The 27,873-nt window shown below is 55.8% G+C and overlaps 2 protein-coding genes across 3 annotated transcripts; one reads left to right on the top strand and one right to left on the bottom strand.

Annotated features, from left to right (window-relative positions):
• On the top strand, positions 1–8,768 carry RRP7A (ribosomal RNA processing 7 homolog A). 2 transcript variants are annotated; one of them, XM_027591607.2, is made up of 7 exons: positions 1–88; positions 1,511–1,653; positions 3,825–3,908; positions 4,526–4,643; positions 5,044–5,141; positions 5,505–5,703; positions 7,162–8,768. In XM_027591607.2, exons 1-7 carry the CDS (start codon positions 16–18, stop codon positions 7,245–7,247), a joined length of 801 nt encoding a protein of 266 aa, XP_027447408.2. In that variant the 5' UTR covers positions 1–15; the 3' UTR covers positions 7,248–8,768. The 2 variants fall into 2 exon arrangements, with proteins under 2 accessions (XP_027447408.2, XP_027447407.2); XM_027591606.2 differs by having other exon boundaries at positions 3,783–3,908; positions 7,162–7,922.
• Positions 7,895–26,972, bottom strand: SERHL2 (serine hydrolase like 2). Its single transcript, XM_035729335.1, has 12 exons — positions 26,401–26,972; positions 25,961–26,110; positions 25,740–25,853; positions 25,322–25,363; positions 24,883–24,902; positions 24,340–24,414; positions 23,294–23,403; positions 22,486–22,565; positions 15,788–15,822; positions 10,245–10,327; positions 8,827–8,923; positions 7,895–8,047 (listed from the first exon to the last, which is right to left on the bottom strand). The coding sequence occupies exons 1-12, from the start codon at positions 26,468–26,470 to the stop codon at positions 7,928–7,930; spliced, it is 996 nt and encodes a 331-aa protein (XP_035585228.1). The 5' UTR covers positions 26,471–26,972; the 3' UTR covers positions 7,895–7,927.
• Between the last annotated feature and the right edge of the window lie 901 nt (positions 26,973–27,873).

Raw genomic sequence — 27,873 nt, forward strand, 5'->3', positions numbered from 1 at the left:
TTTCCGGTTGGCAAGATGGTGGCGCGCAGGAGGAAGCGTGGGGAGCGGGACTCCGAGCAGGGGATTCCGAGCCCCCCGGGTTACTCAGGTGAGTCGCGGCGGCCAGGCTTCCCCGGGAGGTGGCTCGGGCGTCGGCGGTGGCTCCGGGACCCCCGCGCGGTTGGGTGTGAGGCCCGGTAGCCCCGAGGTCCCGGACGCTGCGCTCTGCTTGCGTCTGGCGGCACTCTCCCGGGACGAGCCCATTTTGGCCACCGCTTCCCTTGGGTAAACCCATCTCTATCCACACTCCTCCCCCGGACGAGTGAGCCCACCCGCTTCTTATCACCTCTGCCACTCCTAGTCTGGCCCCGGCTGTGCCCTCCTAACTGGTTCTCCTGATTTTATTCTTGCCCTTGCCTTCTTTCTGTTCGCCCAGGTGCCGGAATGTGCTTTCTAAAGCCAGATTTCGATCCGATTTTGCCTCACAGGCCTGCCTGTGTACCCCATACCCACTGAACTCCCTCCAGTGGTTTTACAAGTTAGCACCTAAAACAAAATCCAAACTTAACTGGCTTGTGTGGCCCTACGTGTTCTGGCTCAGCCGACCTAGAGCTCTTTCTGTTCCTGTGGAGCAACAATCTCTTTACACCCTCAGGGTTTTTGCACTTGAGGTGCCCTTTTCACACAGCTGTGCCTTGTGACTTTAATGTTAGTTCCTCGAAGAGGCCGTTCCGATGCCTACCTAAAGGCCTCTGCCACGCAACCAGTCTGCACTGTTTTCCCCTTTCTTTCATATTTGATAGGATCATGTTACGTGCTTCTTTGTTCATTGCCTTCTCCTACTCTCCTGTGAGCTTCCCGAGCACAGGTGCTGCAGCTGTATCCCCAGTGTGCTCTGAAGAAGGCCGTGAGAAAAACAGAAAACAGCCCCTAGCATTATGGGAATGTCAGCCATTATCCAAATGATCACACAGATAGAGACTTAGAGACCGGGAGAGACGCTGTCAAGGCACAGAGCAGGTGGATCGAACTTGGCACGTGAGGCTCTCTGAGGAAGTGAAGTTAAACCTGAAGAATGGGTGGGGGAAGAAGGTTGATGTTTCAGGTAAAGAAACGTGTGAGCTTGGGTGAGGCCTGGGCTTAGTGGAGGGATAGAGAGAAGGCAGAGTGGCAGGCCCCGCACAGTGGTGGGGGGAGGACTTGGCAAAAAGATGTGAAAGGTGGTCAGGGTCTGGCAAGGCCTCCAGCTGACGTCAGGATTTTGGTGTTGACCCCAGGAGCATCAGGGTTTGGACTCCCCTCTCATTTTGCTCCCCACCTGTAATAATTGCCCTTTCTCTCCCGCACCTGCTTGGGTGCCCCTCCTGGGCAGGTTCTCTGTTCATTCACTCTCACAGCCTGCGCAGTACCCTGCACAGGCCTTGCCTCGGGGAAGGGCTCAGTGATGGAGTGGACAGACAGATGGGACTAGAAAGGAACAGCCTGAGCTTGATTTTCCTGCCATCCTTCCTTGCCCCCCTTTCCTGTCCAGCCATTCCGATCAAGTTCTCAGAAAAGCAGCAGGCTTTTCACTACCTCTATGTGAGAGAGCACAGAGTTCGAGAAGGCACCAAGTCTTCCTGGCCTCAGAAGCGGACCCTCTTTGTCCTCAATGTGCCCCCATACTGCACAGAGGTGAGCTGGTGTCTGGGAGGGAACCTCTAGGGCTGGCCAGGAGCTCCAGGCAGGGTTGGGTTCCCACTAGCCTCCACTAGGTCCTTACTGGGAGATGGAAGCATCTAACTGAAGCCCCAAAGGAGGGCAGCTAGAGGGCTGCTGCTTCTGTCTCTTGTGACAGGAAATGGCTTTTTATTTATTTATTTATTTATTTACTTATTTATTTTTTTTAAAGATTTTATTTATTTGACAGAGAGAGACACAGCGAGAGAGGGAACACAGGGGGAGTGGGAGAGGGAGAAGCAGGCTTCCCGTGGAGCAGGGAGCCCGATGCGGGGCTCCATCCCAGGACCCTGGGATCACGACCTGAGCCGAAGGCAGTCGCTGAACGACTGAGCCACCCAGCGCCCCAGGAAATGGCTTAAAAAAAAAAATTTTTTTTTTTTTTTTAAGTAATCTCTACACCCAACATGGGGCTCCAACTCAGGACCCCAAGATCAAGAGTCACTCACATGCTTTATCGACTGAACCAGCCAGGGTCCCCAGAAATGTCTTTTTAAAGATTTATTTTAGAGAGAAAGAGCATGAGCACGTGCAAGGTGGGGGGCAGAGGGAGAGGGAGAATCTCAAGCAGCCTCCATGCCCAGTGTAGAGCTGGGTGCAGGGTTTGATCCCAGACTCTGAGATCACGACCTGAGCCGAAACCAAGCATCAGACACTTAAACAATTAAGCCACCAGGCACCTGGAAATGTCTTTTTAAAGCTGTGTTTTAAAAAGTAAAGTCTGGGGCCCCTGGGTGCCTCAGTCGGTTAAGCGTCTGCCTTCGGCTCAGGTCATGATCCCAGGGTCCTGGGATTGGGCCCCGCGTCGGGCTCCCTGCTCAGTAGGGAGCCTGCTTCTCCCTCTCCCTCTGCCTGTCGCTCCCCCTGCTTGTGCACACAGGCCCTCTCTCTGTCAAATAAATAAATAAAATCTTTCAAACAAAAAAATTAAAAGTATAGTTCTAAGAAGCTCAAAGCTTTTTTATTATTTCCCAGGATTCTTTGGATTACATGTTGTTTTTCGCTGATTATAACAGTGATATATCTCCGTAGGAAAAAATAGAAGATAAGATTATTCTCTAAATCTATCCAGACATTAATTTATTTTCACAAAAATGGTTAGGTTTTGCATTACATAACTTCACAGAAGAGAAACTAAGGGTGTTGCTGCATTTTAGATTGTTTTTCAAAAAAGAAATACTAACTTCTAAAGATTTATGTATTGTAGGGAGAGCAAGCAAGGGGGGCGAGGCAGAGGGAGAGAGAGAATCCTCGAGAGAAATACTAATTTCTAAAAGATTCTTGTACAGTCAGAGAAAGAAGCAGAGGAGAGGCTGCATCATGTCTTACGTTTCCTGAAGTGTAGCGTGTGTACAGAGAAGGGCCTGGGCCCTGGGCTACAACTTGCTGCATTTCACAAACAACACACCCACGTACTCAGCACCCAGAAACAGAACATGACCTGCGCCCAAGAAATCCCCTCAAGAGGCTCACCGCCAGCCCGAGTCCCAACAACACAGAGTTAACTCCAGTTTTCAATGGCTGCTCAGGGAGGAAATCTTAGTTGGTTGTCTCATAAAATCAGAATACCTCCGAATAACCCCAGAAATGTTCCCACCTGTTCTCGAAATAGAACTTAATCCTCCTTTGGGGATCATTCACCCAGAGAAAGGGGCAGGGAAAGACGGCTGGCCTTTCAAAGTGAGAAATCCCTTTCAGGGACAAACCAAACATCCCGGGCACATGGTCCCTGCCAGGGTCCTGTCATAAAGCCAAAAAGTTTATACCTGAATTCTGTCTCACGCTGCGTCTGCTCCCTCCGGGGTCCCATGGCCAGTGGCGGTGTGGTTTTTTTTTACTCACAGTTTTGAACATGAAAATTCACAGGGTTGTCGGCTCGGGCTGTGGGGGGGCAGGACGAGGACTGTGCGGAGGGGGGGTGTGGCCGGCTCAGGGCCTGTGTACGTGCCCCCCAGTTGGGCGGACATGGGCTCCGAGACCTTTGGGGGCCCTGGTCCCCTGGCCGTGCCACCCTGGGCAGAGGGAGGCTCCCTGAGGCCCCTGCAGCCCCTCATGCTGTGCTTCCCCCGCCGGGTCCGCGGCAGGAGTGTCTGTCCCGCCTCTTCTCCCCCTGCGGCCCCGTCCAGTCTGTGCAGTTACAGGAGAAGCCAGAACTTGCTGACAGCCCAAAGGAGCCAAAATCAAAGTTTTTTCACCCCACGCCCATTCCGGTAAGTGTCCAAGTGCTGTGGTCTGCTCACCTGGGGGTGCGGGGTGTGGCCAGGGCGGTATCCCCAGCACCTCTGCTCCTTTCCCTGGATTTGCCACATCCTTTAGCTTCTTGTCCAGCTCTTCCATCGTCCTGCTGAGAGCTCAGAGACCATCTTGCTCGCCGCCCTGAAGGGCCTCCCTGAGCTCCCCTCCTGCTCCCCAACCGAAGTCCCTTCTTCCTGAGGCCCCGTGGCCTGGTCTCGTCTCCCCATCCCGAGCCCACACCTCCTCCTGGCGTAGCGCAGTCTGAGCTAGTGTGCGCTCTGTCCACTCCCAGTGTGTGGCGAGCTCGCTTGTCACTGCGTCACTCCTGTACCTGGAAGGGAGGTCCCGAGTGTCTCACCTCACCTGGGTCGCCTCTGGCAGAAGTTGGAAAACTAGCAGCATGGCTGTGTGTAACCCCAGGATTACAGAGAACTTCTTGGTTATCTTCACGGTTCAGAACAGCCCAGCACATGTCACCTGGCCCAGCGACGAGTCTGGCTGAGGGCAGCTGGGAGCCCTGGTGCCAGGAGCCGGGTGGCCGGGAGGATGGGAGGGGGGCTGGCGTTCTGACATCTCTCCTTCCCTCCTCCAGGGCTTCCAGGTAGCCTACGTGGTGTTCCAGAAGCCAGGTGGGGTGTCTGCTGCCTTAGTCCTGAAGGGCCCTTTGCTGGTTTCAACAGAGAGTCACCCTGTGAAGAGCGGCATTCACAGTCAGTACCACGGCAGTGTCACACCCTCCTTCCTGGGCCCAGGGTGGGTGGAGAGGAGGGCCCAGCTTGCTGCCACTAGAACGTTCCTTGGGCCACAGGTCTCCATCCTCGTGGCCTGTATGAGAAGATCCTGACTGGGGGCGCCTGGGTGGCTGTCAGTTAAGCGTCTGCCTTCGGCTCAGGTCATGATCCCAGGGTCCTGGGATCGAGCCTCGCATCGGGCTCCCTGCTCCGCGGGGAGCCTGCTTCTCCCTCTCCCACTCCCCCTGCTGGTGTTCCCTCTCTCAAATAAATAATCTTAAAAATAAGAAGAAGAAGATGATCCTGATTGGCTGGGCAGGTGGGGCCCCGGGTATCAGGCCCGAGGAAGCCCCGTTTTCCGCCCTCCTTTCTCCCTCAGAGTGGATCAGCAACTACACAGACTCAGTGCCAGACCCTGAGGCCTTGAGGGTCGAGGTGGACACGTTCATGGAGGCGTATGACAAGAGGGTAGCTGAGGTGGGGCTTCCACAGGGAAGGTGGTGTCGCTCCAGAGGAGGGTGGGCGGTGGCACCCTGTGCGGGTCACTGTGAGAGTTCAGGCTCCCTTTTTCCCCGCTGAGTCCTGTGTCACCTAGCTGGGTGACGCCTGGTCTCTGGTCTGTAGGAAACAGTCTGAGGGCTGAGGAGGCAGTGTTGGCACCTCTGTGCCCCCTGCCGCCCATACTGAGCTGCTGGGAGGGAGAGGGTGCAGCAGGTGGCGGTGGGTGCCCAGGGAGGTTCTGGGTGCTGCAGGGAGAGCCTCGAAGGGAGGGCAGGGGAGGGGCGCCTGAGGCTGCAGGGGGTCCCAGGGTCTGCCCGTCACAGCGCCTGTTCCTTGCAGGAGGAGGCTAAGGCCAAGGAGGAGGACGGGGTTCCAGACGAGGAGGGCTGGGTGAAGGTGACCCGCCGGGGCCGGCGGCCCGTGCTGCCGCGGACAGAGGCGGCTAGCCTGCGGGTGCTGGAGAGGGAGAGACGGAAGCGCGCCCGCAAGGAGCTGCTCAACTTTTACGCCTGGCAGCACCGAGAGACCAAGATGGAGCGTAAGGGAGCGCCCCAAACCCCTGTGCTTCAGCCCCACTTCCCTTGGGGCCCAGGCCCTGTGGACGAGGCCCGTGGCTACTGCTGCCAGCCCCGGCCAGAGCAGAGGGCTCCCACGGGCGGCACTGGGACCTGGGTGTGGAAGGGGGTGGCCCCGGGCACAGACTTCCCAACAGGCTCTGGACTTAAGGTCCCAGCCTGCAGCATCCCTTGTGGTGGTCCCCCTGTTGCTCCCCAGTGGCAGCAGTGGGGGCCCCTGGGTTGTTCAGAGGCTTCAGACACAACTGGGATGTAGGACCACCTCCAGACCCTGAGCAGTTGGTGCTGGAACCTGTCAGCCTCCCATGGGGGCCAGATTGCAGAGGGTGGATCTCAGGTGCTCACGGTGGGGACAGCGAGAGGGCCGCTGCTGGGTGCGCGTTTGTGTATTGGGAGTGACTGTGGGGAGAGGGAGTGTCGGGGGGAGTGGGGCAGGCGCCCTCACGTGGACAGCGTTGGGCGAGCACCGTGTGTGTGTGTGTGTGTGTGTGTGTGTGTGTGTGTGTGTGTGTGTGTGTGTGTGTGTGTGTGTGTGTGTGTGTGTGTGTGTGTGTGTGTGTGTGTGTGTGTGTGTGTGTGTGTGAGAGAGAGAGAGAGAGAGAGAGAGTTCCAAGTGTGTGTGTGTGTGTGAGAGAGAGAGAGAGAGAGAGAGAGAGAGTGTTCCAAGTGGGGCAGGCGCCCTCACATGGACAGTGTCGGGGCGAGCACCCCATCGCCCGTGGCCCACTCTTAGTTGTGATGATGCTGAGCTTGTGCCACAGCCCATATTCCCTGTTTGTTGAGTGGCTTCCCTGTGGGCCTGGGGGTAGAGTGTGCTGGCATTGTCCTCGGCAGGGGGACAGGCTCTGCAGTGGGTGGTGACCTGCCACCCATGCACGTCCCCTTCCTGCCTGTCTCGCTGCTGCTCCCCACTCGGGCACCTTCGCTCCTGCCCTTCTCCCTAGAATCACCGCAGCAGGCTGCATCAGCTCTCCCGCCGGGCTCCCACCCCTCTGTATTCCTCTGACCTGGTCACCTGGTGACCAGAGCCGCCGTTCAAATTCTGTGGCACCGAGGGCGGAGTCCCTCTCCTTCCTGACGTTCTCCCCAGTCTGGCTGCTGCAGTGGGGAGGGGCCGGGAGAGGTGCCCCTGGGGGGGCTCCCCATACCCCCAGAGCCGCCTGCCTTCACCTTGGGTATGTAGGGTGGGGGTGGTAAGGGAACAGGTGTCTTGCTTTCTCTGTGCTCGCTCTTCTGAGTTTTCTCTCAAAGTTCAGGCGTGCCGCCCTGGCTTGAGCGCCCACCCTCTGGGCCTGCAGGCTCATCTGTCTCCGCACAGCATCCGGACCATATCGGCGGAGGCCAGCGGGGCGGGGGGGCCACAGTCCCCACAAGGTACACTGACTAACGTGGCCATTTCCTCTTTCTCGTCGCCCCCCCAGATCTAGCCCAGCTGCGCAAGAAGTTTGAGGAAGACAAGCAGCGGATTGAACTGATGCGGGCACAGCGCAAGTTCCGACCCTACTGAGCTGAGCTGGTCCTGGAGCCCCATGGAAAAGGGCAGCGAACGGTGGCGGTGCACTGCCAGGGAGGACCTGAAGACCTGGAAAATTCGCCCAGACTGCCCAGGCCCAGGGGCTGCCAGATCCGGGCCCACACGGGTGGAGGGGGAAAGACAGGGCCCTCCCGTGCTTCTGGTGCGCACGTTGGGCATCGTGCTGGCGAGGCCTGCCCAGCGTGAGGGCGTGGGCCGCCGGGAGCCACCAGCCCAGGCCACAGTTGTTTCCTTCTCCTGGTCTCTCTGTTCCCAGCCTGCCCCTGGCCTTCCCTTTCCAGCTGGGTGTGTCTCCCTTCCCCTCAGTGGAAGAGCCCCTCAGAAGCAGTGAGAATACAAGAACCGCTTTATTTTTCATCCACTGGGCAGTCACCTGGCTACTCCTCCCTTCTTCCGCTACCCGCTCTCTGCAGATTATCAGCCATGAAACAGACAATGCCCCCAAATCCAAACAGGGTCTTGAAGTCAGAAATGTTAAAAGAATCTTGCCCTGCGTTCCCCCCGCCCCAAATCCTGCCCAGGGTTCTCTGCCTCAGCACCTGCTGGGCTTCAGACCAGTGAGGCCTGTCCCCACCACACCCAGTCTGGCTGGGGGGCCTGCCACTAGGGATCTGGGCGCTGGGTGGTGGGCACCAGGTCTCCGAAGGCCCAGGCTACGGCTCGTGTGGTGCTGTCTCCTTGCTCAGCAGAAAGGTGCTGATGATACCGGCCACGTTCTGGGGTTGGTTCAGGTGGACATAATGGTTGTCCGGGACTTGTATGTACTGGAACCGCTGGAGAGGGGAGGGCATGCTTGATGAGGCGTAGCCCTTCTGGTGTGCTGGGGCCCTCCCAGGGCTTGCTGCCTCCCGGTGGTTCCAAAGGGTGCCCCACAGTGAACCACTGGGCAGACTGACCCACAGCTCCCCGGTCACACACTGACTAAGTCAGAGCCTGGCTCAGAGTCCGCGAGAAGGGCCTGATTCAGGGGGAGAAATGTCCAAACCCTGGATTTCTGGGCCATTCTGAGTTGTGAGGTTGTAGAGCTAGGCATGGGAGGTGCCAGTAGTCAAGGGTGCTGCTGGTTCTGATAATTCTGTAAGGTCAGCTTGAAAGAATGAGCAGCCTTTCAAACTTGATCCTCCCTGGGAGACAGGAAGGCACTGCAGGCTGGTCACACACAGCTTGCCTTTGGTGGTGATGCTGAGGTCTGCAGAGGCCCAGGGTCAGGTGTTTACAGCAGATGAAGGTCAAAGTGCCAGGTGCTCCCAGGGACAAAGCCCAGGCCCCACTGATGATCATCTGCTCACTCTAGAAATGATGGGATGGCCTCTGGCCAAGTTGGACCTGGGCTGTGGGATGTATGTGGACAGTAACAGTGGGGCACTCTGCCAATAAAATGTGTTTCCTGTGCTGAGTTAAATGTGAGCTCCAGGGGCTGACCCCCATGGGGAGTGAGGCCTGTAGCTCCTGCCAGTCCCCCATCAGACGTGGGGCTGGACCAGAGGTCCTAGTGCAAGGAGTGGGTGAGGACCCTCCTGGACCTCCCCCTGGCTGAGCCTCGTGCACCTACCTCCTTTAGGACTGATTTCAGCATGTCTATCGCAAAAAGCATGACATTCCTGTCACTGTCATTCTCTCTTCTCACGTTATAATATCCTTGGATTGCTCTGGAAAATAAAAGAAAAATCAGGGTTCACCTTGCGGTGCCTCCCCCCTGCCCCGGTTTCCAGGCTGAGAGGAGCCAGGCCTCGGCTTGCCTCCGATTTTCCCACAGTTCGGGGTTCACTGTGGCCAAGGTGCTGCAGGTTTACCTCGGCGGGGTCGGACCTGCCCGCCACCACCGCCTCTCATGGCACAGCTGGGAAGGGACAGGCTCGACTCCATGCTTTCTCTCTCCACATCTTTCCTGAGATAATTTCACCCATTTCACGTGCATACTTAGAGTTCTGTACGCGTGGCTACAGTCAATTTGAGGATGTTATCGTCTCAAAAAACCCCAAACCCGAACCTGTAGTTCTGCAGCTCTCCGGCTTACGCAAACGCTGGTTAACTCTAGAGACTGCTCTCTGCACTTGCATGTGAGTCGAACCACAGAACCTGTGGACTTGTGTGACCGGCTTCTTTCACTCCGTCACCTTCTCAAGGTTCATCCATGTAACGTGTACCAGTTCGTTCCTTTTCTGGCTGAAACAGCCCGCCATAGGGACGCACTGCGTTCCGCCTGTGTGTCTGCTGACAGACGTCCGGGCGGTCTCCGCCTCCGGGCTCTTGTGACTAACGCTGCTCTGGACCGGCCTGTCCAGGCTGCTGTGGACCTAGGTCGGGCCTCTAGATACCTGGGAGTGCGCCTGCTGGGTCCTGTGGTGGGTTAAGGGCTTCAGAAACTGCCAGACTGTTCCAAAGAGTCGCACGGCGGGAGCGTTCTGGTTCCTCCACATCCTCGCCAATGCCTGTTACCTGCCATTTCGAGTCTAGCCATGGGGTGGGTGGGTGGGTGGGTGGGTGTGTGCGTGTGCGTGTGCGTGTGCGTGCGCACGTGTGTGCGCAGCGTCTCTGTGGTTTGGATTTGCACCTCGAGTCCGTGCTTCCTAAGCCTCTGCTCAGCGTCAGAGACACAACGTGTCCCCAGAAGGTTCTGGCCCGGGGCAGGCCACGGCGGCGCGGAGAGTGGCAGCTGAGCCCCATCACGGGAGGTGGCGGGGGGGGGGGGGGGGGGGGGACGGCGGCTGGTGGGGTGCTGGCAGGTGGGGGAGGGAGCAGCGAAGCTCGGGGGGCGGGGCGGTAGGGGTCTGGAGTGGCTGGAGGACTTGGCAGGGCAAGCGCCCAACTACAAGGTCGGCCAGTCCCTGCCTCGCCTGGGGGTGCCCTCCGCAGACCCCCGTTGAGAGGGGCGGCCCCGTCTGCTCCGGGCCCTGCCTTCCTCACACGAGGGAGACCTGGGGGTCCCCTGCAGTCGAGTCTCTTCTGGGGCGCGAGGCCCACACTTACTTGAGGAGCAGGACGTGGGCCTGCAGCTTCTTGGCGGAGTGCACGAACAGCTCCCTGCTGATGAAATCCATGCTGTACTCCGGCTGCAGAGACAAGACCACAGTGCATTCTGTCCACAGGGCAGCAGGCCTCTCTCTCGGGACCACCGTGGCCATCCACCCCGGGACCAAGTCCAGGACCCAACCACATCACCTCCGCAGAGGCCTCCAACCCCCGCGGGCCAGAGACTTTTTTTTCCCCCCTAAATCTGTTCTCCCTCTTTCTGGGCTCATGGCTGCCCAGCCAGACATTTCCCAGATCCCTTTACATCCTGGTGTGGTTGTGCGGCTAAATGCAGGGAAGTGACCTGGGCGGCTTCTGGACCTAGATTCTAGGACTAGGCGTGGCCCCTCGTCCCAGACTCCCTTCCCCCATCCGCAGGGCGCCCTGCAGCGCTGCCCAGCCAGCCTGGGTTCCCGACTCGGCCAAACAGACCATTTCCGTGAGAAAGTAACCTGCTTAAGCCACTGTGCAGAATGAGGACGCCTTGATGTCCCCACAGCCCCACTGGCCTCCATCAGAGCCCGGGCCACCCTGTCTCATGACCCCGTAAGGCGTCCAAGTCTGCGCCATCCCACACCGTAGCCATCAGCCCATGTGGCTACTGAGTGCTTGAAACGGGGCCAGTCCGAGATGCGCTGTAGGCATAAACTGCACAGTGGATTTCAAAGACTTAGTATAAATAATACCAGATACCTCACATTTTTATACTGGTTACATCTTGGATACGTTGAGATAAAAATATTAAATGTGATTTCCTCCATTTCTTTTTACTCTCCTAACATGGCTACTACAAGATGTGGAATTGCATGAGGCTCGCTTTCTACCGGACGGTGCTGCTCGAGCCCCAGAACTCCAGGTGTGACAGAGGAGGAGCTCGATAAATGTGTGCAGAGTGGATTAATTCCAACAAAGCTCCCATGAGGACTGTTAAGTCATGCCCAACACTCCTCCACCATTGCGATAAATATACAGTTCTTACGAAAACACGTGTACACACACACACACATACATATACACATTCGGTCACAGGGTCACGGCCACGAGAGCATCTTGCCCTTGGTCTGCCCTGACCTCCTCCGGGCCATCTCCTGCTCCTTGAGCGAAAATGACCTTGGGTGCTTCTCCAGAAACAGACGTTTCCAGATCATCCACAAGGTCCAATGAACGAAGATCTACTGAGGACCCACACAGGCTGCACGTTAGCTCCTGCTGGCAGCACGCCCGGCTTCAGCAAAAGCAGGGAGGTGGTTTGTGCCCGCGGAGGGGTTCCCCGACCAGTGTTAATCGGCACATTGCAACAGGGCTTTACTGAGGATCACAGAGGCTCAAGTCACACAACGGTGAGCAGGAGATGGCACCAGGACTCGGCTCAGGCGTCTGCCCCCGCCCCCCAGCCTGAGCTGCTCGGGCCAGGACTGGGGCTCTCCGGCTTGGGGGCCCGGTCAGGCCCTCACCTCAATTATATGTTGGTCCCCAAGGCAGAGACTGAAGGATGTTACCTCCGCTCATGTCTCTGGATGTGAAAACATAAGTCTGGGGTTTTGCAGCTGTTTCCTCTAAGGCCACACAATTCGAGGACATTTCTCCAAGACCGCCTTTAAGAGCAAAGGCTGCTGGGTGTGTCCTGTCTCCTTCTTCTTCTTTTTTAAGATTTTATTTATTTGTCAGAGAAAGAGAGAGAGTGGCAGGCAGAGGGAGAAGCAGCCTCCCCGAGCAAGGAGCCCAATGCAAGACTCGATCCCAGGACCCCGGGCTCATGACCTGAGCTGAAGGCAGACGCTTAACGACTGAGCCACCCAGGCGCCCCTCTTCTTTTTCCTTTGCTTCTGTCCCCCTCTCCTCTAACCTTCTTTTCCTAGTCCACTTTCATTCCCTGATCTATATTTTTCTTTTGTATTCCAGTGTGACTTACGGCAAAGTCCCCAGATCTATGTGTCAGCTGACAATGGCCTTTCACATATAAATGCTCCGTGCAACCCAGCTCGAAGCCTCGACCACCACCAGCACCTGCAGGCTCCCTCCTGGGGCATTCTCCGAGGACACCACTATTCAGACCGCGAGCCCCGTGGATCAATTTGCCTCTTTTTGAACTTCAGGTAAATGGAATCATACGGAGTGCTGTTTCTGGTTTCTTTTGGTCTGCAAGTTGTGTTTGTTTTTTCATTCCTGTGTGGTGCTCCAGTGTATGAATATAGAACAATGTGTGCATTCTATTGTTGAAAAACATGTGGGTGAGTTCCAGTTTGGGACTATCATGAACCAAGCTGCTAGGAACGTCCTTGCACACATCTTCTGTGCACATGGCACACATTTTTGCTAGGTATACACCTAGGAGTGGAATTACGGGCTCACAGGATTTGACTATGTTTTGCTTTAGCAGTTCCTGCCAAGCAATTTCCCAAAATGGTTGTATCAATTTATACTTCCTCCTGCAGTGTAGAAGAGTTCTGGTCTTTGTCCCCATTAAGACTTGGTGTTGTCAGGCCTTTCCATTTTGACAGCAATTTCTCCACCTCTGGTGGAGGTGTAGAGGTATATCTCATTGACTGCCCTAATTACTGATGATCATGAGCACCTTTCATGTGTTGATTGGTCACTTGGATAGCCTCTTTCATGAAGGGCCTGTTAAAATCTTTTGCCTGCTTTTAAAAATGAGGTTGTTAGACTTTATCTTATTGATTTGTAGGAGCTCTTTATATATCCTGGATATGAGTCCTTTAGCAGGCCTATGCATTTAAATATGTTCTTTTAGTCAGTGGCTTGACTCTTCACTCTCTTAATTTGTCTTTTGATGAACAGAAATTCTAAATTTTAAATAAAGCCCTATTTATCAACAATTTCATTGATTCACATGTGTGTTCTATTTAAAATATGTTGTCTGGGCGCCTGGGTGGCTCAGTTGGTTAAGCCGCTGCCTTCGGCTCAGGTCATGATCCCAGGGTCCTGGGATCGAGCCCCGCATCGGGCTCCCTGCTCATGCAGGAAGCCTGCTTCTCCCTCTGCCTGCCGCTCCCCCTGCTTGTGCTCTCTCCCTCTATCTCTGTGTGTCAAATAAATAAATAAAATCTTAAAAAAATAAAATAAAAAAAAAATAAAATATGTTGTCTACTTCAAGGTCATAAAGCTATTTAGAACCTTTCCTGTTTTACCTTTCATATTTTGATCTATGACCCATCTTGAATTAATTTTTGTGTATCATGTGAGGCAAGGGTCTAGGATCATACTTTTCCATATGGATAACCCATTGCCTGGCACGCCTCTATCAGGTGGTACCCATTCATAATGTTAACAGTCACTAAATTCCCAAAGTATTCTATAAATTCAATGTCATCTCAATATAATTCTTTTTTTAAGTAAGCTCTATGCCCCATGTGGGGTTTGAACTCAACGACCCCAAGATCAGGAGTTCTATGCTCTACCAACTAAGCCAGCCAGGCACCCCATCCCATTGTAATTTTTAACATAAGTTGATCATTCCAAACCTCACTTGGAAGTGAAAATACGCAAGAAACGCCAAGGAACACGTGTAAAAGAAGAACGAGGAGAGAATGCAGATTCTACTAACCATCAGAACTAATCAGAAGGCAGTAGGGATTGAAACAGAGTGGTAGGGCCCAGATGGTGACAAGATCACTGCAACAAAAGGAGAGTGCAGAGACAGACCCACTTTAGAATTCGTATCTTTTGTAATTCAGTTTATGTCCCAAACATAAGCTCCAAATCTGGGCAGCCTGCTGCAGAACAGCTGTGTGCTGCACAGGGTATGGACCTCGGAAAGGGAAGGGATGTTTCCAAATGCCCCCAAAAGTAACCAACCCTACCTGCACTCGGGGGCAGTGGAGGGTTGGGGCCCTGCACTGCTGCCTGGAGGGTGACCTGGCTCAGGCCAGGGGTCCAGCCAGGATCACTCTCTCTGGAGGGAAGCTTTCCAACAAGGGCCTCCACTGGTTGGGATCTGGCTGGTAAGCTACCAGCATGAGGACCAGCACACAGAAGAAAGACCACAGTGAGTGAGCCTTGGTGGTTAGGAGGATCCCCTCCCCCCAATAACTGGCAGTGGACCAAACTGGCTATTCATCTGGGAAGAAAGTAAAAACGGATCCCTACCTCACACCGTACTTGAGAACAGATCCCAGCTGGATCAAAATCAAAACTCAAACATTCCCGTCCCTTTGGCTGATGCCCTGGTCCAGGCCTCATGTCCCCACCTGGGGCTGGGCAACAGCTCTCAAGGGTCTCCCTGAGGCCAGAGCTTCCCACCTCTAATGACAGCATCTCACATGTGCAAAGCATTTTACCCTCTTGAACAATCTCATTAAGTGCACCATCTGAGAGCCCCTAATGTGATAGCACTGTGCTAGGGCACATGACAGAGGGACCTTGCTAGTCGTCATGGCAACCCCACAGAGATGGGCATAGGGGCTGGTACCTCCTAGCTGTTCACTAACCGACTCCTCTGACCACACCCACCCCCCCGCCGCCAGCAGGCCTTCCCTGCACTCCCACGCAGCACCCCCACGCAGTTAATCCATTAAGTTAAGCATTTGCAGCCATTTCTGTGAAAACCTAAACAAACGACAAAACCCAAGAGCCCTAAAATGAGTCGGTGTCTTCTTACATAGTTGTGAAAACACACAGATGGGGCTGCAAGTCTGCCCTCGACAGTGGGCCCTGGTGTCCCCCTTCTGCTCTGTGGGTACCTGTGTGTCAGTAATGGTTTGTTTTTTCAGTTGTTCATGGGTGGGAAGCCCCCACCGATGGTGCTGCTTGACTGTGGGCAAGTCGTACGGCTGACTTAGTTTCCCTGCCTGTGAAATGTGGGTGACAACAGTTCCCTCCTCCAGGCCTGCAGTGAGGATTACCCACGTGTGCGGTACGTGGAAGAAGGAGGGGCGGCCGCTGCGCTGTGAGCACCCCCTGCTGGCGTTCCGCCCCAGGTGCAGGGCGGACCCCAGCGCAGCCCCCACTCCTGCCAGGCCTGCTGGGGAGACATCTGGACCTCAGGAATCTGCACGGCGGGGGGGGTCCTCTCTCTTGCCCTCAGCCCTTGCCCTAAGGAGACCCATGATTCAAAAGAGGCCGTACACCACCCCACGCCCACGAGGATGGCTAAAATTTTTTTTTTAACTTTTTATTTATTTATTCATGAGAAACAGAGAGAGAGAGAGGCAGAGGGAGAAGCAGGCTCCCAAGGAGCAGGGAGCCCGATGCGGGACTTGATCCCAGGACCCCGGGATCATGACCTGAGCCGAAGGCAGATGCTTAACCATCTGAGCCACCCAGGCGCCCGAGGATGGCTAAAATTTAATAGAAAAGCACAAATGTGGGTGAAGAGGTGCAGAAATGGGAACCCTCGTGCGTTGCTGGGGGTGACGATGCTGCCGCCGTGCCAACAGCCTGGCAGTTTCTCAAAAGGTTCAACACAGGACTGTTGTGCAATCCAGCAATTCTGCTATGTATAATGTACCATAATAACAAAAGAAAAAGAGAGCAACACTCACCAAAGCCAACCTCCGGTCTCTATTCATTATTAGACCTGGAATGGAAGCACAAAGACGGGGCCTCAGTGCTGCCTGTCAGGGTGAGGGACCCCACAGGGCTTCCCTGGGGACCCAGGGCCCTTCCGGCCAGGGTGCCCTTCTTCAGCCTGGACTGGTGTCCTCAGAGCTTGGCCGCTGCCACCGGGCCACGGACGGGCACGGCCCACGCGGACGCCTCTCCTCGGCCACCCCACAGAACAGCGCAGAAGGACAGTGGTGGATGGTTACCCTATCTGGCACAGTGGCCATCATCTCTGAGAACCTTAGGATGGTCATGTGATCTCAGACCCCAGGAAGCACCCAACAGCTAAGAAGAATCCATGCCATCATGTGTCAAAGAGAGAAGGCGGCTGGTGGGGCCGGGAGGCCCGTGGTCCCACCCGTGGGCTGAACCATGGTTCTCTGCCACAGTCCTGATGGTGGACAAGCTGGACCTCACCTGGCGAGGACAGATTCCCAGCAATTCCATGCTTGGGCAATGTCCCCTTTAGAAACAGAATCACAGATCCGGGAGGCCACCTGAGAAGTGAGCTGCTGGGGTGGGGGGGTTGTTAGGGGACCCTCTCTACTTAGGAAACCGTGGATTGAAGCCACTGGGTAAATCCCACAAATGTGACACCAAAGAGAAGCAGGGCAGCCTCCTCCTTCCCACAAGTCTCTGCTCCACATGGCCTTACCGGCCAGGCTCTCAGGCCTCCCATTTCAAGTCACAACCAAATAAATAAGTAAGTAGAGTCACAGCCATCTCACGGGGACCTCTCCCACCCCACCCCTGCTGGAGGGCTCTCCTTATCACTCAGCACTTCCTAAAAGCATTCCACCCGCATGCACCTCTCCTCCACTAGAATGCAGTTTCCCGGAGGACAACAGCTTGGTGTCTCAACCCTACCTGGGCTCCCCAGGACCGAAAATGGGGCTGCCGCACAGTAGTTGCTCAAAACATTGCTTGAATGGATAAGTAGATGTTTGCCTCCGGGTGGCAGAAAGGGGGACACACAGGGTTCAAAGGAATGGGTGCTGTTCTAGTGTCCTAGCTGGTGTGGGGAGGGGTACAGGAGTAGGTCTGGTATCACTAGTATTTACTAGTACTAGTTAAATGTACATATGTGATATGCCAACAAAATTTTGAGCAAGAATAGCAGGAAAGCTCTGAAAAAGGGCCATAAAAGGAGACTGTCCTACAGATATGAAAACACAGTAAGCTGAGCCGTGTCGTGCTGGTCAGGGACAGATGGCCAGACCCACGGAAAGATCGAAGGTCCAAAGACAGACCCCGATGCTGACGGGCAGTCAGGGCATGGTGTGGCCGCCTCTTAGGTCACTGAGGGCAAAGACGCTTTTACAAAATGGTGTCAAGCAATGGAGGAGCCGTCTGGAAAAAGATCAAATCAGATCCAAACCTCCACCTGCACACAAGCTAAATATCCGAAGTAGCAAATACTTAAGTGAAAATTCTCAACCCCAAACAGTATTCGAATCAAACGTAAGCTTTTAGCTACGACTCAAAACGCAGAGGCTGGAAAAGAGACTTCTATTAATTACATGAAGAAAAGTCTGCATTGCAAGAAAAAAAAACCGTCTAAGCAAAGTAAAAAAAGACAATCTGGGAAGACGTCTTTGCAACTCAATCTCCCCAACATATGAAGAGCTCCGAGAAATTGACGAAAGACCACCAGAACGATGCACCGGAGGGTAAGCAGAGGTACAGTTTCTATAAGACTAAATATGAGAGATATTCATCATTACCATAAAAAGAAAATGCAAATGAAAACCACACTGAGGGGCGCCTGGGTGGCTCAGTAGGTTAAGCGGCTACCTTCGGCTCAGGTCATGATCCCAGGGTCCTGGGATCGAGCCCCACATCGGGCTCCCTGCCCCTCGGGATGCACGGCTGTGGGTGTAGCCTCGCATGTAACAGCAGAGACTGGAAACACCCAGTGTCTCCCTGTAGGGAACAGGTTAGATTAGCTTCCGCGGTTACGCAGGGAACATTCTGCATCTGTACAAAAGATGCCGCGCAATTTTCCAGGACCTACGGTAAATGGGAGCAGCGGGGAGCCGGGAGGCTGCGGAAGGGGCGCTCCAGGGTTTGTAGGACAGGGAAAGAAGAGCATACATTCCATGCGTTCATATTCACCTAAGAAAACACTGGAAGGATGTGAACCCATGCTTTAGAAGGGGGTTACCCTGGGCATGAGCTGAGCAACAGGATGGCAAAGAGGTAAGACCCAGTGAACTCACACAGCTTTTTACAGGACTGTGGGTCTTAAACCATGTCAGGTGGCACCTGTTAAGAAAAGTAGTATTAAGGGATGCCTGGGTGGCTCAGTCGTTAGGCGTCTGCCTTCGACTCAGGTCACGGTCCCAGGGTCCTGGGATGGAGCCCCGCATCGGGCTCCCCGCTCGGCGGGAAGCCTGCTTCTCCCTCTGACCCTTCCCCTGCTTGTGCTCCCTCACTGTCTCTCTCTGTCAAATAAATAAATAAAATCTTTAAAAAAAAAAAAAAAGTTGTTTGCCAGAATTATTGTTTTCCCTTCTAATTAGAGATTATGGAACTTTTAGATGATAAATATAGATGATTAATTGTTGGTAGAGGTTCTCAGTCAGGCATTTGTGATTCTAAATTCTTAGGACCACCATGTAATAGGAAGATTTTCTGGTCGCTGCACTAGTAGATCATCTCGGCCTAAGGAAACTACGGTTGAGGCCTCTGGGTCACCTTCGCTCTGGCCATGACCTCCCTGCACAGGCCCCCACCCTGGGTTCTCTGCCTTCCTCCTTCCTCCAGCCCTGGGCTCCAGCTACTCAGATGATGTGAAAAAACTTTAAAAGGGGGTTATCGTGGGGGTAGGGTGACCCCCAGGTACCTGGGGATCCCTACTGAGCTATTCTCTCCGCCCTGGGCTCTGGCTTCTCTCCCCTTTGGCCACATCCTCCTCTCTTCCACGGCTCGCTTCCACCGGTCACATCCTGGCCGGCCCGGCAGGCCCACAGCCTGGCTGCTTTTCTGTCAGCCTCCCCGAGACGGTGAGCTTTGTGAGGGCCGGAAATGTGCTTCTCAGACCCGCAGGCCAGCACAGATATCCCTTCGAGGAGTCCCGTGATCAGATTCCAAGAGCAAGTGGCCTTCGCATTGCTGGAAGGGGTTTAGATGCAGATCCCACACCAAGGGCCAGTAGTTTCTCCAAGGGGCTGTGCACTGACTTCTCTCAATTCCATCAACAACCTGTTTCACCCAGAAGGAATTGAGAGGGATGAGGCCAGGGTCAGCCCTGGAAGGAGGAGAGACTGGGCTCGGCTTGCCAGGAGTGGCATCTGCACCAGCTCGGCTGGGGCCCCTCGGGCTGGCCTGGCCTGCAACTTGTGAGCGCCACCTTCTCCAAGACTTTCAGAATCCCTGAAAAGTTGCATGAAACTTATGATTCTTAAGAAAATACCTTTGAATGCAGGAGATGGTATCAGAACCCTAGACACCCCCCATCTCCTGCCACAGCTGACAATTAGAGACTGATACTGTGATGTAAGAAATACGTATTTTATTTCAGACTGGCCAGAGCTCCTAAAGCCTGTGTAATCTCCTAAGTAATAAAGGTGCTGGGAGCATCTTTTGTTCCAATAGTTGGTCTTTGAGCCCAGGTGCTGACACAGAGCTCCTCAATCCCTTGGAATTTCCTAGGTGATAGGAGCATCTTTTGTCCCAATGAGGTGACTCTTGGTGGGCCACCAGACAACTGCAGGATGGGGGGGGGTCCCCAAAAAACCGAGCTGTGGCTAGAAGCCTGGAACTTTCAGCTTTATCTCCTCATCCTCTGGGAAGGGGAGAGGGACTGGAGATTGAGTTATGATCGATCGTGTCCACATGGTGAAGCCACCCTGAAAAATCCCTGAACTAGGTTTGGGGAGCTTCCCCACTGATGAACAGAGCGGTGCTGGGAGGGTGGGGCACCCAGGGAGGGCACGGGAGCTCCGCACCCCTCCCTCCCATACGTTGCCTTATGCATCTCTTCCATCTGGCTGTCCCTCAGTTGTATCCTTTCTAACAAACTGGTAATCTAGGAAGGAAACTCTTTTCCTGAGTTCTAGAAGGCATTCTAGCAAGTTATTGAGCCTGGGGAGTGGTCTGAAGGAACCCCGGATTTATAGCCACTGGGTTGAAAACACAGGTGACAATTGCATCTTCGGTGGGGCATCTGAAGTGGGGACAGCTTTGTGGGACTGGGCCCTAAGCCTGTGGGTAGATGGTGTCAGAACAGAGTCAGGCGAACCGCGGGGGATGCCCAGCTGCTGGGGGAGGACCGGCCACTGTGGGAAACGGCCGCCACTCAGTGTACGCTCGGCCGGAGAGCAGAGCAACACAACACCTTCCCCCTTATAGACACCAAGGTGTTTTCCATGCCCAGGGGCCCCGCTTTCGTTCCCATCTCACCTCCAAACCCAACTCCTGACTCCAGCCCGTCCCCCTTCCAGATGGTTCCAGGACTGCACTCTGCCAGGCCTCACTCGGGGGCCAGCCACCTTCACGACCTTCGCCTTCACCACCTGTTGCACACTCGATGTCTGAGTGAGTGGTTCTGCTGTGCGTCGGGCAGATGAACTTGGGTTCGGTTATAGGATCGGGTTGGCCTGATGGCGCCGTCCCTGCTCTCTGCTGCTCCAGAGTGGAATGGGGACTGTCAGGGGCTCTGGGGCCTGGGGACAAGCACCCACGAGCAGCCTGGAACACCGACTCTCCCAGTGTCACACCACCCGGTGGGGGCTGGGAACCTGCTTGGCCTTGTTCTAGGTTAAGCTCCAGCCCCAAAGCGCCACGACTGCTGCACGGGGGCAGGGCCTGACATAGTGACCCAGCTGCCTGTCCACTCCCCTCCCTTCTCTCCTCACCCCTCCCTGACAACTGGTTCAGTGTCTATGCTCACCCCTTCATGTGACCCAGGCCTGGCCTAATCGGCTTGCCCCGCCTGGCTGGGAACATGTCTTATTCCAGATTAGCCTACTTCTGCGCCGGGACCCCTCTGGGCGGGCCATCTGTGTGGGCACATTGGGAAGCCCAGGCCCATGGCCCTCTGCCTCGACCTCCCCTCTCCGTGGTGGATTTGCCAAGGTTCAGAGATGATAACAGACAGTCCCTCACAACAAGTCACAGACTGACTTGAGGCCTGAGGCCAAAACGTCCCTTAAGCATATTTCCATCTGACCTCGGGGGTGTGTTGGCAACTTCTGGAAAAAACAATACCACACAGTAGATCTTTGGCTTCTTGGGAGCAATTGGAAATTCGGGCCATACGAGGCCCAGAGTTCCCAGCGATAACTACTGGCTGGGCTGTCCTATCCCCGGTACCGCGGGCCCCACGGCTCCCTGCTGCCTGCCTCCCAGCAGCCCAATTAATTCCACCACTTGCTCAAATCTGGCAAGCCCGTGGGGTTCTGACCCCTGCCTCCTCTGGTACTTCATAAACTGAAGTCGCATTCACCTCCTTGCTTGATCCTCTCAGACCGTGAGCACAGAGATCCTAAGATGTTATTTATGACCTGAGAGAAATAGGGGGGAGGTGTCTAAATGGGGAGGAAGGACTTAAGATCCCTGAGCTAGCACGGTCAGGAATGAGCCCGGGGCTTTGGGCCCAATGTAGTGCCTGGTCCATCTTACCACGCTTGTCTCCCTTGGGCTTCTACTCCACCTCCTGGGAGCCGCCTCCAGGAGCCCCTCTCTGGGGTTTCTTCCAGAATACCCTGTACATTTCTTTTATTGCACTTAGAATAACATGTCTCTTGTTTGTCTGGTCACAGGTCTATCATTTGTTTCTCCTCCTAGAATGGACATGCCTGAACTGGGGGGCAGTCAGTTCCAGGGAGGGCACTTGTGAAGGGCACCGTCTGGAGCGGTGCCAGCCCGAGGTACGGGCCCGCCAGGAGAGGGGCTGGCACTGAGCGGGACCTTGGTAAAGTTTCCCTGAATGGGTATATCGGGAAACAAAGTGCAGAAAACACAGGCCCGAGGCTGCCCTGAAACCAAGGGGCCACCTACTCTACTTCTCTATTTTGGGTTTTTTTTTTTTTAAGATTTTATTTATTTGACAGAGAGAGAGAGCAGAAGGAGGGGGAGCAGCAGAGGGAGAGGGAGGAGCAGACTCCCTGCTGCGTGGGGGAAGCCCGATGCGGGGCTCGATCCCAGGACCCCGGGATCATGACCTGAGCCAAAGGCAGCCACCCAACCGACTGAGCCACTGGGGTGCCCCTCTACTTCTCCATTTTGAAAAACCCCTTTCAAATCACCCTGCCCCGCAGCACGTCCTCAAACCCTAGCTGGGGACACCAGCGCCCACCACACAGGGTCAGCAGAGCACGGCTGTGACCTTCCCCAACATTCAGCCCCAAGACACCTGACTGCTCCCCACAGGCCTGTCTGAGATGCGCAGCAGCTGTCTGACCTGGCACGCGTCACTTGGCCTCTCGGAGCCTCAGTTTCTCCTGCTCTCCACGGGGTGAGTATAGGGCAGCCGGGGGCCGGGGGGGGGGGCGGGCGGGATGACATGAGACACTGTTTGCTGAGCACTCGGTGCCCTGCCTGGTCCAGAGCAAGCAGCTGTGAGACTTAGCGGTTACCACTCCTCAACAAGAACAGCGCTGATCAGCAACAGCCTGAGACGGCGAGTCCCTACCTGTGGCCACCTCGGTGGTTCCCCTCTGAAGGAGGAGTCGCGCGCACTCCTCACTCACATGACTGTTGTTCTTCAGGAACCTGGGGAGGACAGAGGGACGCTGGATGTCTTGGGGCAGAGGAGGCCACATGGAAAGAAACGGAGCCCCCCCCCCCACAAAGGACACAAGCATGTGTTAATGGGATGGTCACATCAGCAGTGTGTGTGTGCGTGTGTGTGCGTGTGTATGTGTGCATATTTTCACTCCCTTAGATAACAAATACGTCTAGGTCCCTGACCACCAGGGGCACTTCCAGGTGCTGGAGATACAAAGGCAACCAGCCTACGGTCACCACCCACAGACCGTCGATTTCCTATAGGGCTAGGAGGAACTGCTCACAGAGGGGGGGCAGGGCAGACTCCCAGGGGGAGTGAGTCAGCTGAGGCCAGAAGGAGGGGTGGGCAAGTTGGCAAGGTGCCTGCAGAGAGGTCTAGGTGGAAGCAGCCACAGAGAGGTGTGGAAGGAAAGACTGTGTGTGCGTGCGCACGCATGTGCGTGTGTGCACAATTATAGGGAGGGGTAGAGAGTGGGTGGAAAGCGCTCTTGGGGAATGAAGGGCATGGCTATAGAGCAGGGAGGACCCGAGGCAGGTAAGTCCCAGCTGGGGTGTCTGCAGAGCCAGGAAGCCTGATATGTAGGGTGAGCACAGAGAGAAACAGGCTCCGTGTGACTTGTGCGTAGGAGACCGACGCTTCCTCTGCGCCCCGGAGATGTCCCATCCCTCCTCCGGGCCTCCCCACCAGCCCCATCTCACCCGACTGCACTCACCTCTGCAGCATCTCCTCTGGGCTGACCACCTGCCGGGGTTTCTGGGAGGCCTCTGTCTGCAGCATGTGCTCTATGGCTCCCCGCTTGTAGGTCAGCACTTCCTCTACTCCCTGGGGATGTGTGGGTTCTGCTGGGTGGGCGGGACTCCGGGCTGCAGACAGAGGGGCTCAGCTCCCCCCCACCCGGGCCTCAGCAGCCCCTCAGCTGGGATTCACTCTGACCCAGTGAAGGGTGGCACAGGATTAGCCCCTGCTGGTTAGCTCTGTGATCAGAGCACACGTTGTTTGCCTCAGTGAGAGCCCAGCCCGCCCCACCTGTGGTCTGGATTGGGCATGTGGTGAGAAAAGGACAGCATCGTTCGTGCCCTTTTGGCATTTGTGGCCATTTCACAGATAAGAAACTCAGCTGTGTCACAACTGAGAGGCTGAGCTCCTGGGGACAGAGTGACAGAATGTGACAGCGGGCAGGCAACTCCAAGGTCACCTAGGCCAACCTCCTCATTTTACAGGTGAGGCCCAGATAGGCCAAGTGTCTTGCCCAGGGTCACCCCGCAGATCCGTGGCAGAAGCCAGGACTCAGAGGCAGGGATAGCACTGTTTGTCGTCACCAGTGGTGGTGGCGGAAGGGATCGGCATGTCCCCATTGGTCCGCACTCAGAGCTGCTGTGCGCTGTTGTGCAACGTGTGCAAAAACTGAACATGACTGTGGGGGGGGGGCTCATCACGCTGTGTGCCCCCAGAGCTTCCTCAATCTGCCGTTCCTACCCTCTCCCACCCCCTACCGCTTTGCAAAAGACTTGGCATTCTGTAGATCCCAGACCACATACAGGGTTTCCAAGGATGACAAAGGCTTCTGCACCTGTTTTCTCTGCCCACTCCTAGGGGTACAGGTTGCATAACCCTGTCCTCTCTGGGGGTCCCCTGATCCCCCCTTGTCTACCCTCTGCCACCTCCTCCCACCTCCCTGCCAAAAGAGGCAGGGCTCAGGACACTACCCAGGGCCTGGGTCTCCCCCATGATAGCATGCATGAAAGCCCTCATTCTTACTTTAGCATCCAGGGCAAATGGCAATGTGTCCAGCAAGATAAGTTTATCCACCATCTCGGGGTAGATACTGGAAAACTACGATGTGACCCAAAAAGGGAAGCATGAGTAGGACAGGAAGAAGAAAAAGGGACTCAAGCTTTTCCCTGGGGACACTGGTGTTTCCAAGGGGCCAGAACAAGGATCTTCGTTCCCTCCAGGGCAGCCTCCTCTCCCCCGCCACAGCCCCTGGAGGTCCACACCCAGACTAAGGTTTACACCCTGGTGGCTGGCTGGATTCCAGGGTTCTCTGGGGATGGGGAATGTGGAACTCTGAACTCCATCAGGAATCTCCAGTTTCACCAACCTCCCCACAATAATGATTATTACTGCCATCTATAAAGCAGACTGAAACTAGGCCATTAAATACTGAGTTCAAATTTGTGATATGAGGAGGCACTCCCTTTCCTGGAAACTTCTTCTCCCCCTGCCCCCTCACCACTTCCTGCCCCACCTACAGGAACGCCCAACACGGCCAGAGGTGATCACTGCAAAGCATCCACTCACCATTCCGCCCACCATACCACCTGCGGGACGGAAAGAGTCGTGGGCTGGTATTCCCCAGCTCTCAAAATCCTACTAAAACTTCCTCCCAGGGGCTGCCCCACCCCAGGCTAAGGGGCCTGGCTCTCTCCCACCAGGAGGCAGGGCTCTTTATGCCCTGTCAAACTTGGGGTTCCCTCCCTGGGGGCCATATGACCACTTCATCAGACCTAGCCACTCGAAAGGTCACATTTCTCTTGTCAGATTGGAAGACAGCCACTTCTGGGGCCCCATGTCCCTTGGGGGAGGTGCCTCAAGCCAAAGGGCCCAGTGCCCACAGACCCCCTCATCTCTCCTTGCATTGCCCAGAAGTGCAGGGTACCTGGGTACCACTTCCTCTCCCTCCCTCACAGCCCCTCAGCCCAGTCAGCCCCCTGCCTGCCAGAGTGTAAACTGTACTCACCGAAACTATGGCCCATGATGGAGAAACGCTTCCACTTCAAGGCTGAAAACACACGGAGCCAGGTCTGGATGGGCCCAGGCCCCCCTCACCCTCTGTCCTGCAGTCCCTGTGCTCAGGACATCCTTCCCCAGCCTCTGGGGTGCCCCCACTCAGGAGACTAGCTTAGAGGGGTTCCAGCTTCCTTACAAGGGGTGGAACCCCCAGAAGGATGAGCTCTTCTTGCCACCTTTCCCAAAGTCGCCCATGAATTCCTGGGTGACCCAGGTCATTCCCAGGCCAGTATTGTTTCCTGGCTACCACACCCCACTCCAATGATGAGAGGGGATGTCCCACTGCACCCCTCCACAAACACACCCACACACACCCACACACACCCACACACCCACACACACACACACGCGCGCGCGCTGCCTCTTACCTGCTACAACTCTCCGGATGTCACTCACAAAGTTTTCCTGGTAATACGGGACACCGGGGCTGTAATGGGACGAGAGCCCATGTCCCCCGAAATCCACGGCAACATAATGAAAGTCTGAGACAAGAGACAGGGGGAGAAGGCGTCTAGGACAGCTGTCTCCCCCACCCCTCATTCTCCTGCAGTCTATGTCACGTTGCCCCTTGGCTTCCCTTCAGCCCCACCTTTCGGAAGAAGAGGGATAAGTCTGTCAAAGGAGTTGGCATTGTCCAGCCAGCCATGCAGGCAAAGAACCGGGTGGGCCTGCTGGGAGCCCCAGGCTTTGGCAGCGATGTGGCCCCAGGGCACAGCCAGCTTCAGCTCTGAGAGCAGACCTGGAAGACAGCCACCCATTCAATCATGAAGCAGGCACTTTCTGAGCCCCTCATCTGTGCCCCAATGTGTTCAGGGCAATAGCGAAGCCCAGGGGGCTCCGATTCCCGCACTGCCCCCAGGTGATTACAGGGAGAGAGCCTGAGGTGGGTTTGGGGTTACCCGGAGGAAGAAAAGATAGACTGGGTCCGCTGAGTGAAGAAAACCTGGGAGGGTTTCATGGCAGAACTTTGTGGAACTGGCTAGACCTGGCCTCCGCCACATGCCAACTGTGTGACCTTGGAACACTTACTGAAACCTCCTGAGCCCCAGTTTCCTTTTCTGTAAAACGGGGAGAAAACAGTAATAGCAATAACCGACATATTCTAAACTCCCCGAGGGGCAGAAGGGGTGGTCCCTCTCTGGGGCCTGGCTCTCTCTCATTATCACTCTCCCTTCGCAGACCAGTAAACCGAGGCATGGGGAGGCGCAGTCTGTGCCCAAAGGTCCCCAGGGAGAATGAAGTGGGGCGAGGATTTGACGCAGGCGGCACAACCCCAGGACCCCGGTCCTGACCGCCCCGCACCACGCTGTCTGCCTCTGGCCTACTCTGGCCGGTGCTGCCTTCTCCCTGGTTCAGCACTACCTGTTCGCCCTTCTGGCCCTCCCGGCCCGGCCGGAGACCTGTGCGCCCCCAGACCCCCGCGCCTGCTCCTCTAACTCGGAACTCCCGGAACCCTGAGAAGCCACGTGCAGCCCTCTCCTGGGGCCCCCACCCTTCCGCGGGTCGCCGTGACCCGCCCCCACTTCCGCTCCGGGTCTGGGGCAAGGAGGGGCGTGGGCAGCCGGAAGGGCGCGCGTGGCGTCCCCCATCCCACTGCGGTCTAAGGGTCCTGCGGCGCAGCGTCTTCACCCATTGCAGCCGTCCTGCCGTCGCCCGGCGGTCATCACCGCCGTAAGGTCGCGGCCGTAAAATAAACGCCGGAGCCTCAGGTCCCGCCCCCGCCGGCCGGCCACTCCGGCCCGGCCCCGCCCCTCTGCCCAGGCCCCGCCCCGGCCCGGCCTGGCCCGGCCCCGCCCGTCCGCCTGTCCCCACTCCGGCCCGCCTGAGACTTCTTGACTGACCAAGGGCGTGTGGCCTGGCTATCAGCTTTGTCCGGGAGGGGCCCTGAGCTCCCAGAGACACCCACCCGGCGGCTGGGGAGCACTGGGCCGTGGCCAAACCACCTCCAAAATTTTGGACCACACCTGGGATGGTATCCAGGGGAGTGAAGTCTCTGCTTGACACGTGGGGGACGGGGCCCAGGCCCTGGGCAGTCCCCATGGCAGGCCTCGTTCCCATGTTGGACCAGGAGCTGGCCAAGGCCCAGGGAGCCCCCACAGCCAGCGCGCCACCACTTGGGTCCTCCCTGGCTCGCACCATTGGACTAAAGGTGGGGTGACTCTTTAGTGGTTAAATGTTTGCCTGGAAGGCCTGGCTGTGTCCACCATGTTCTGGCTGTGTCCTGGATCATCAGTAGTGCCTGCCACGAACCAGCCTTAATACTTGTTGCACAAGTGAATGAATGTGTAAATTGGGGACATGGGGAACCCCCAGGTGAGGAAGGATTATGGACAATAACATTGAGCCTGGAAAGGATCAAGAACCCCGAGGCACAAAGGGAATGTTTGGGGTACTAAATCCTATAATAAAGGCACTAAACTGCATCCTCCGAGTAAGTGGCAAGTCTAGGACAAATAAGGCAAAGTGCTTCCTGTTTATTCACCACCATTTGCTAATTAGAAG

The sequence above is a fragment of the Zalophus californianus genome, chromosome 9, assembly GCF_009762305.2.
Source record: "Zalophus californianus isolate mZalCal1 chromosome 9, mZalCal1.pri.v2, whole genome shotgun sequence".
NCBI lineage: Eukaryota > Metazoa > Chordata > Mammalia > Carnivora > Otariidae > Zalophus > Zalophus californianus.

Bases quoted from the DNA above. Each gene is read 5' to 3' on its own strand.
- RRP7A (XM_027591606.2), top strand. From the start codon at position 16: ATGGTGGCGCGCAGGAGGAAGCGTGGGGAGCGGGACTCCGAGCAGGGG. The intron at 1,654-3,782 runs GTGAGCTGGTGT...GGTCCGCGGCAG, and splicing joins TGCCCCCATACTGCACAGAG to GAGTGTCTGTCCCGCCTCTT. The intron at 5,142-5,504 runs GTGGGGCTTCCA...TGTTCCTTGCAG, and splicing joins ATGACAAGAGGGTAGCTGAG to GAGGAGGCTAAGGCCAAGGA.
- SERHL2 (XM_035729335.1), bottom strand. From the start codon at position 26,470: ATGTCGGTTATTGCTATTACTGTTTTCTCCCCGTTTTACAGAAAAGGA. The intron at 26,111-26,400 runs GTAAGTGTTCCA...GCTGTCTTCCAG, and splicing joins CTGGGGCTCAGGAGGTTTCA to GTCTGCTCTCAGAGCTGAAG. The intron at 25,364-25,739 runs GTAAGAGGCAGC...GTGTGTTTTCAG, and splicing joins CATCCGGAGAGTTGTAGCAG to CCTTGAAGTGGAAGCGTTTC.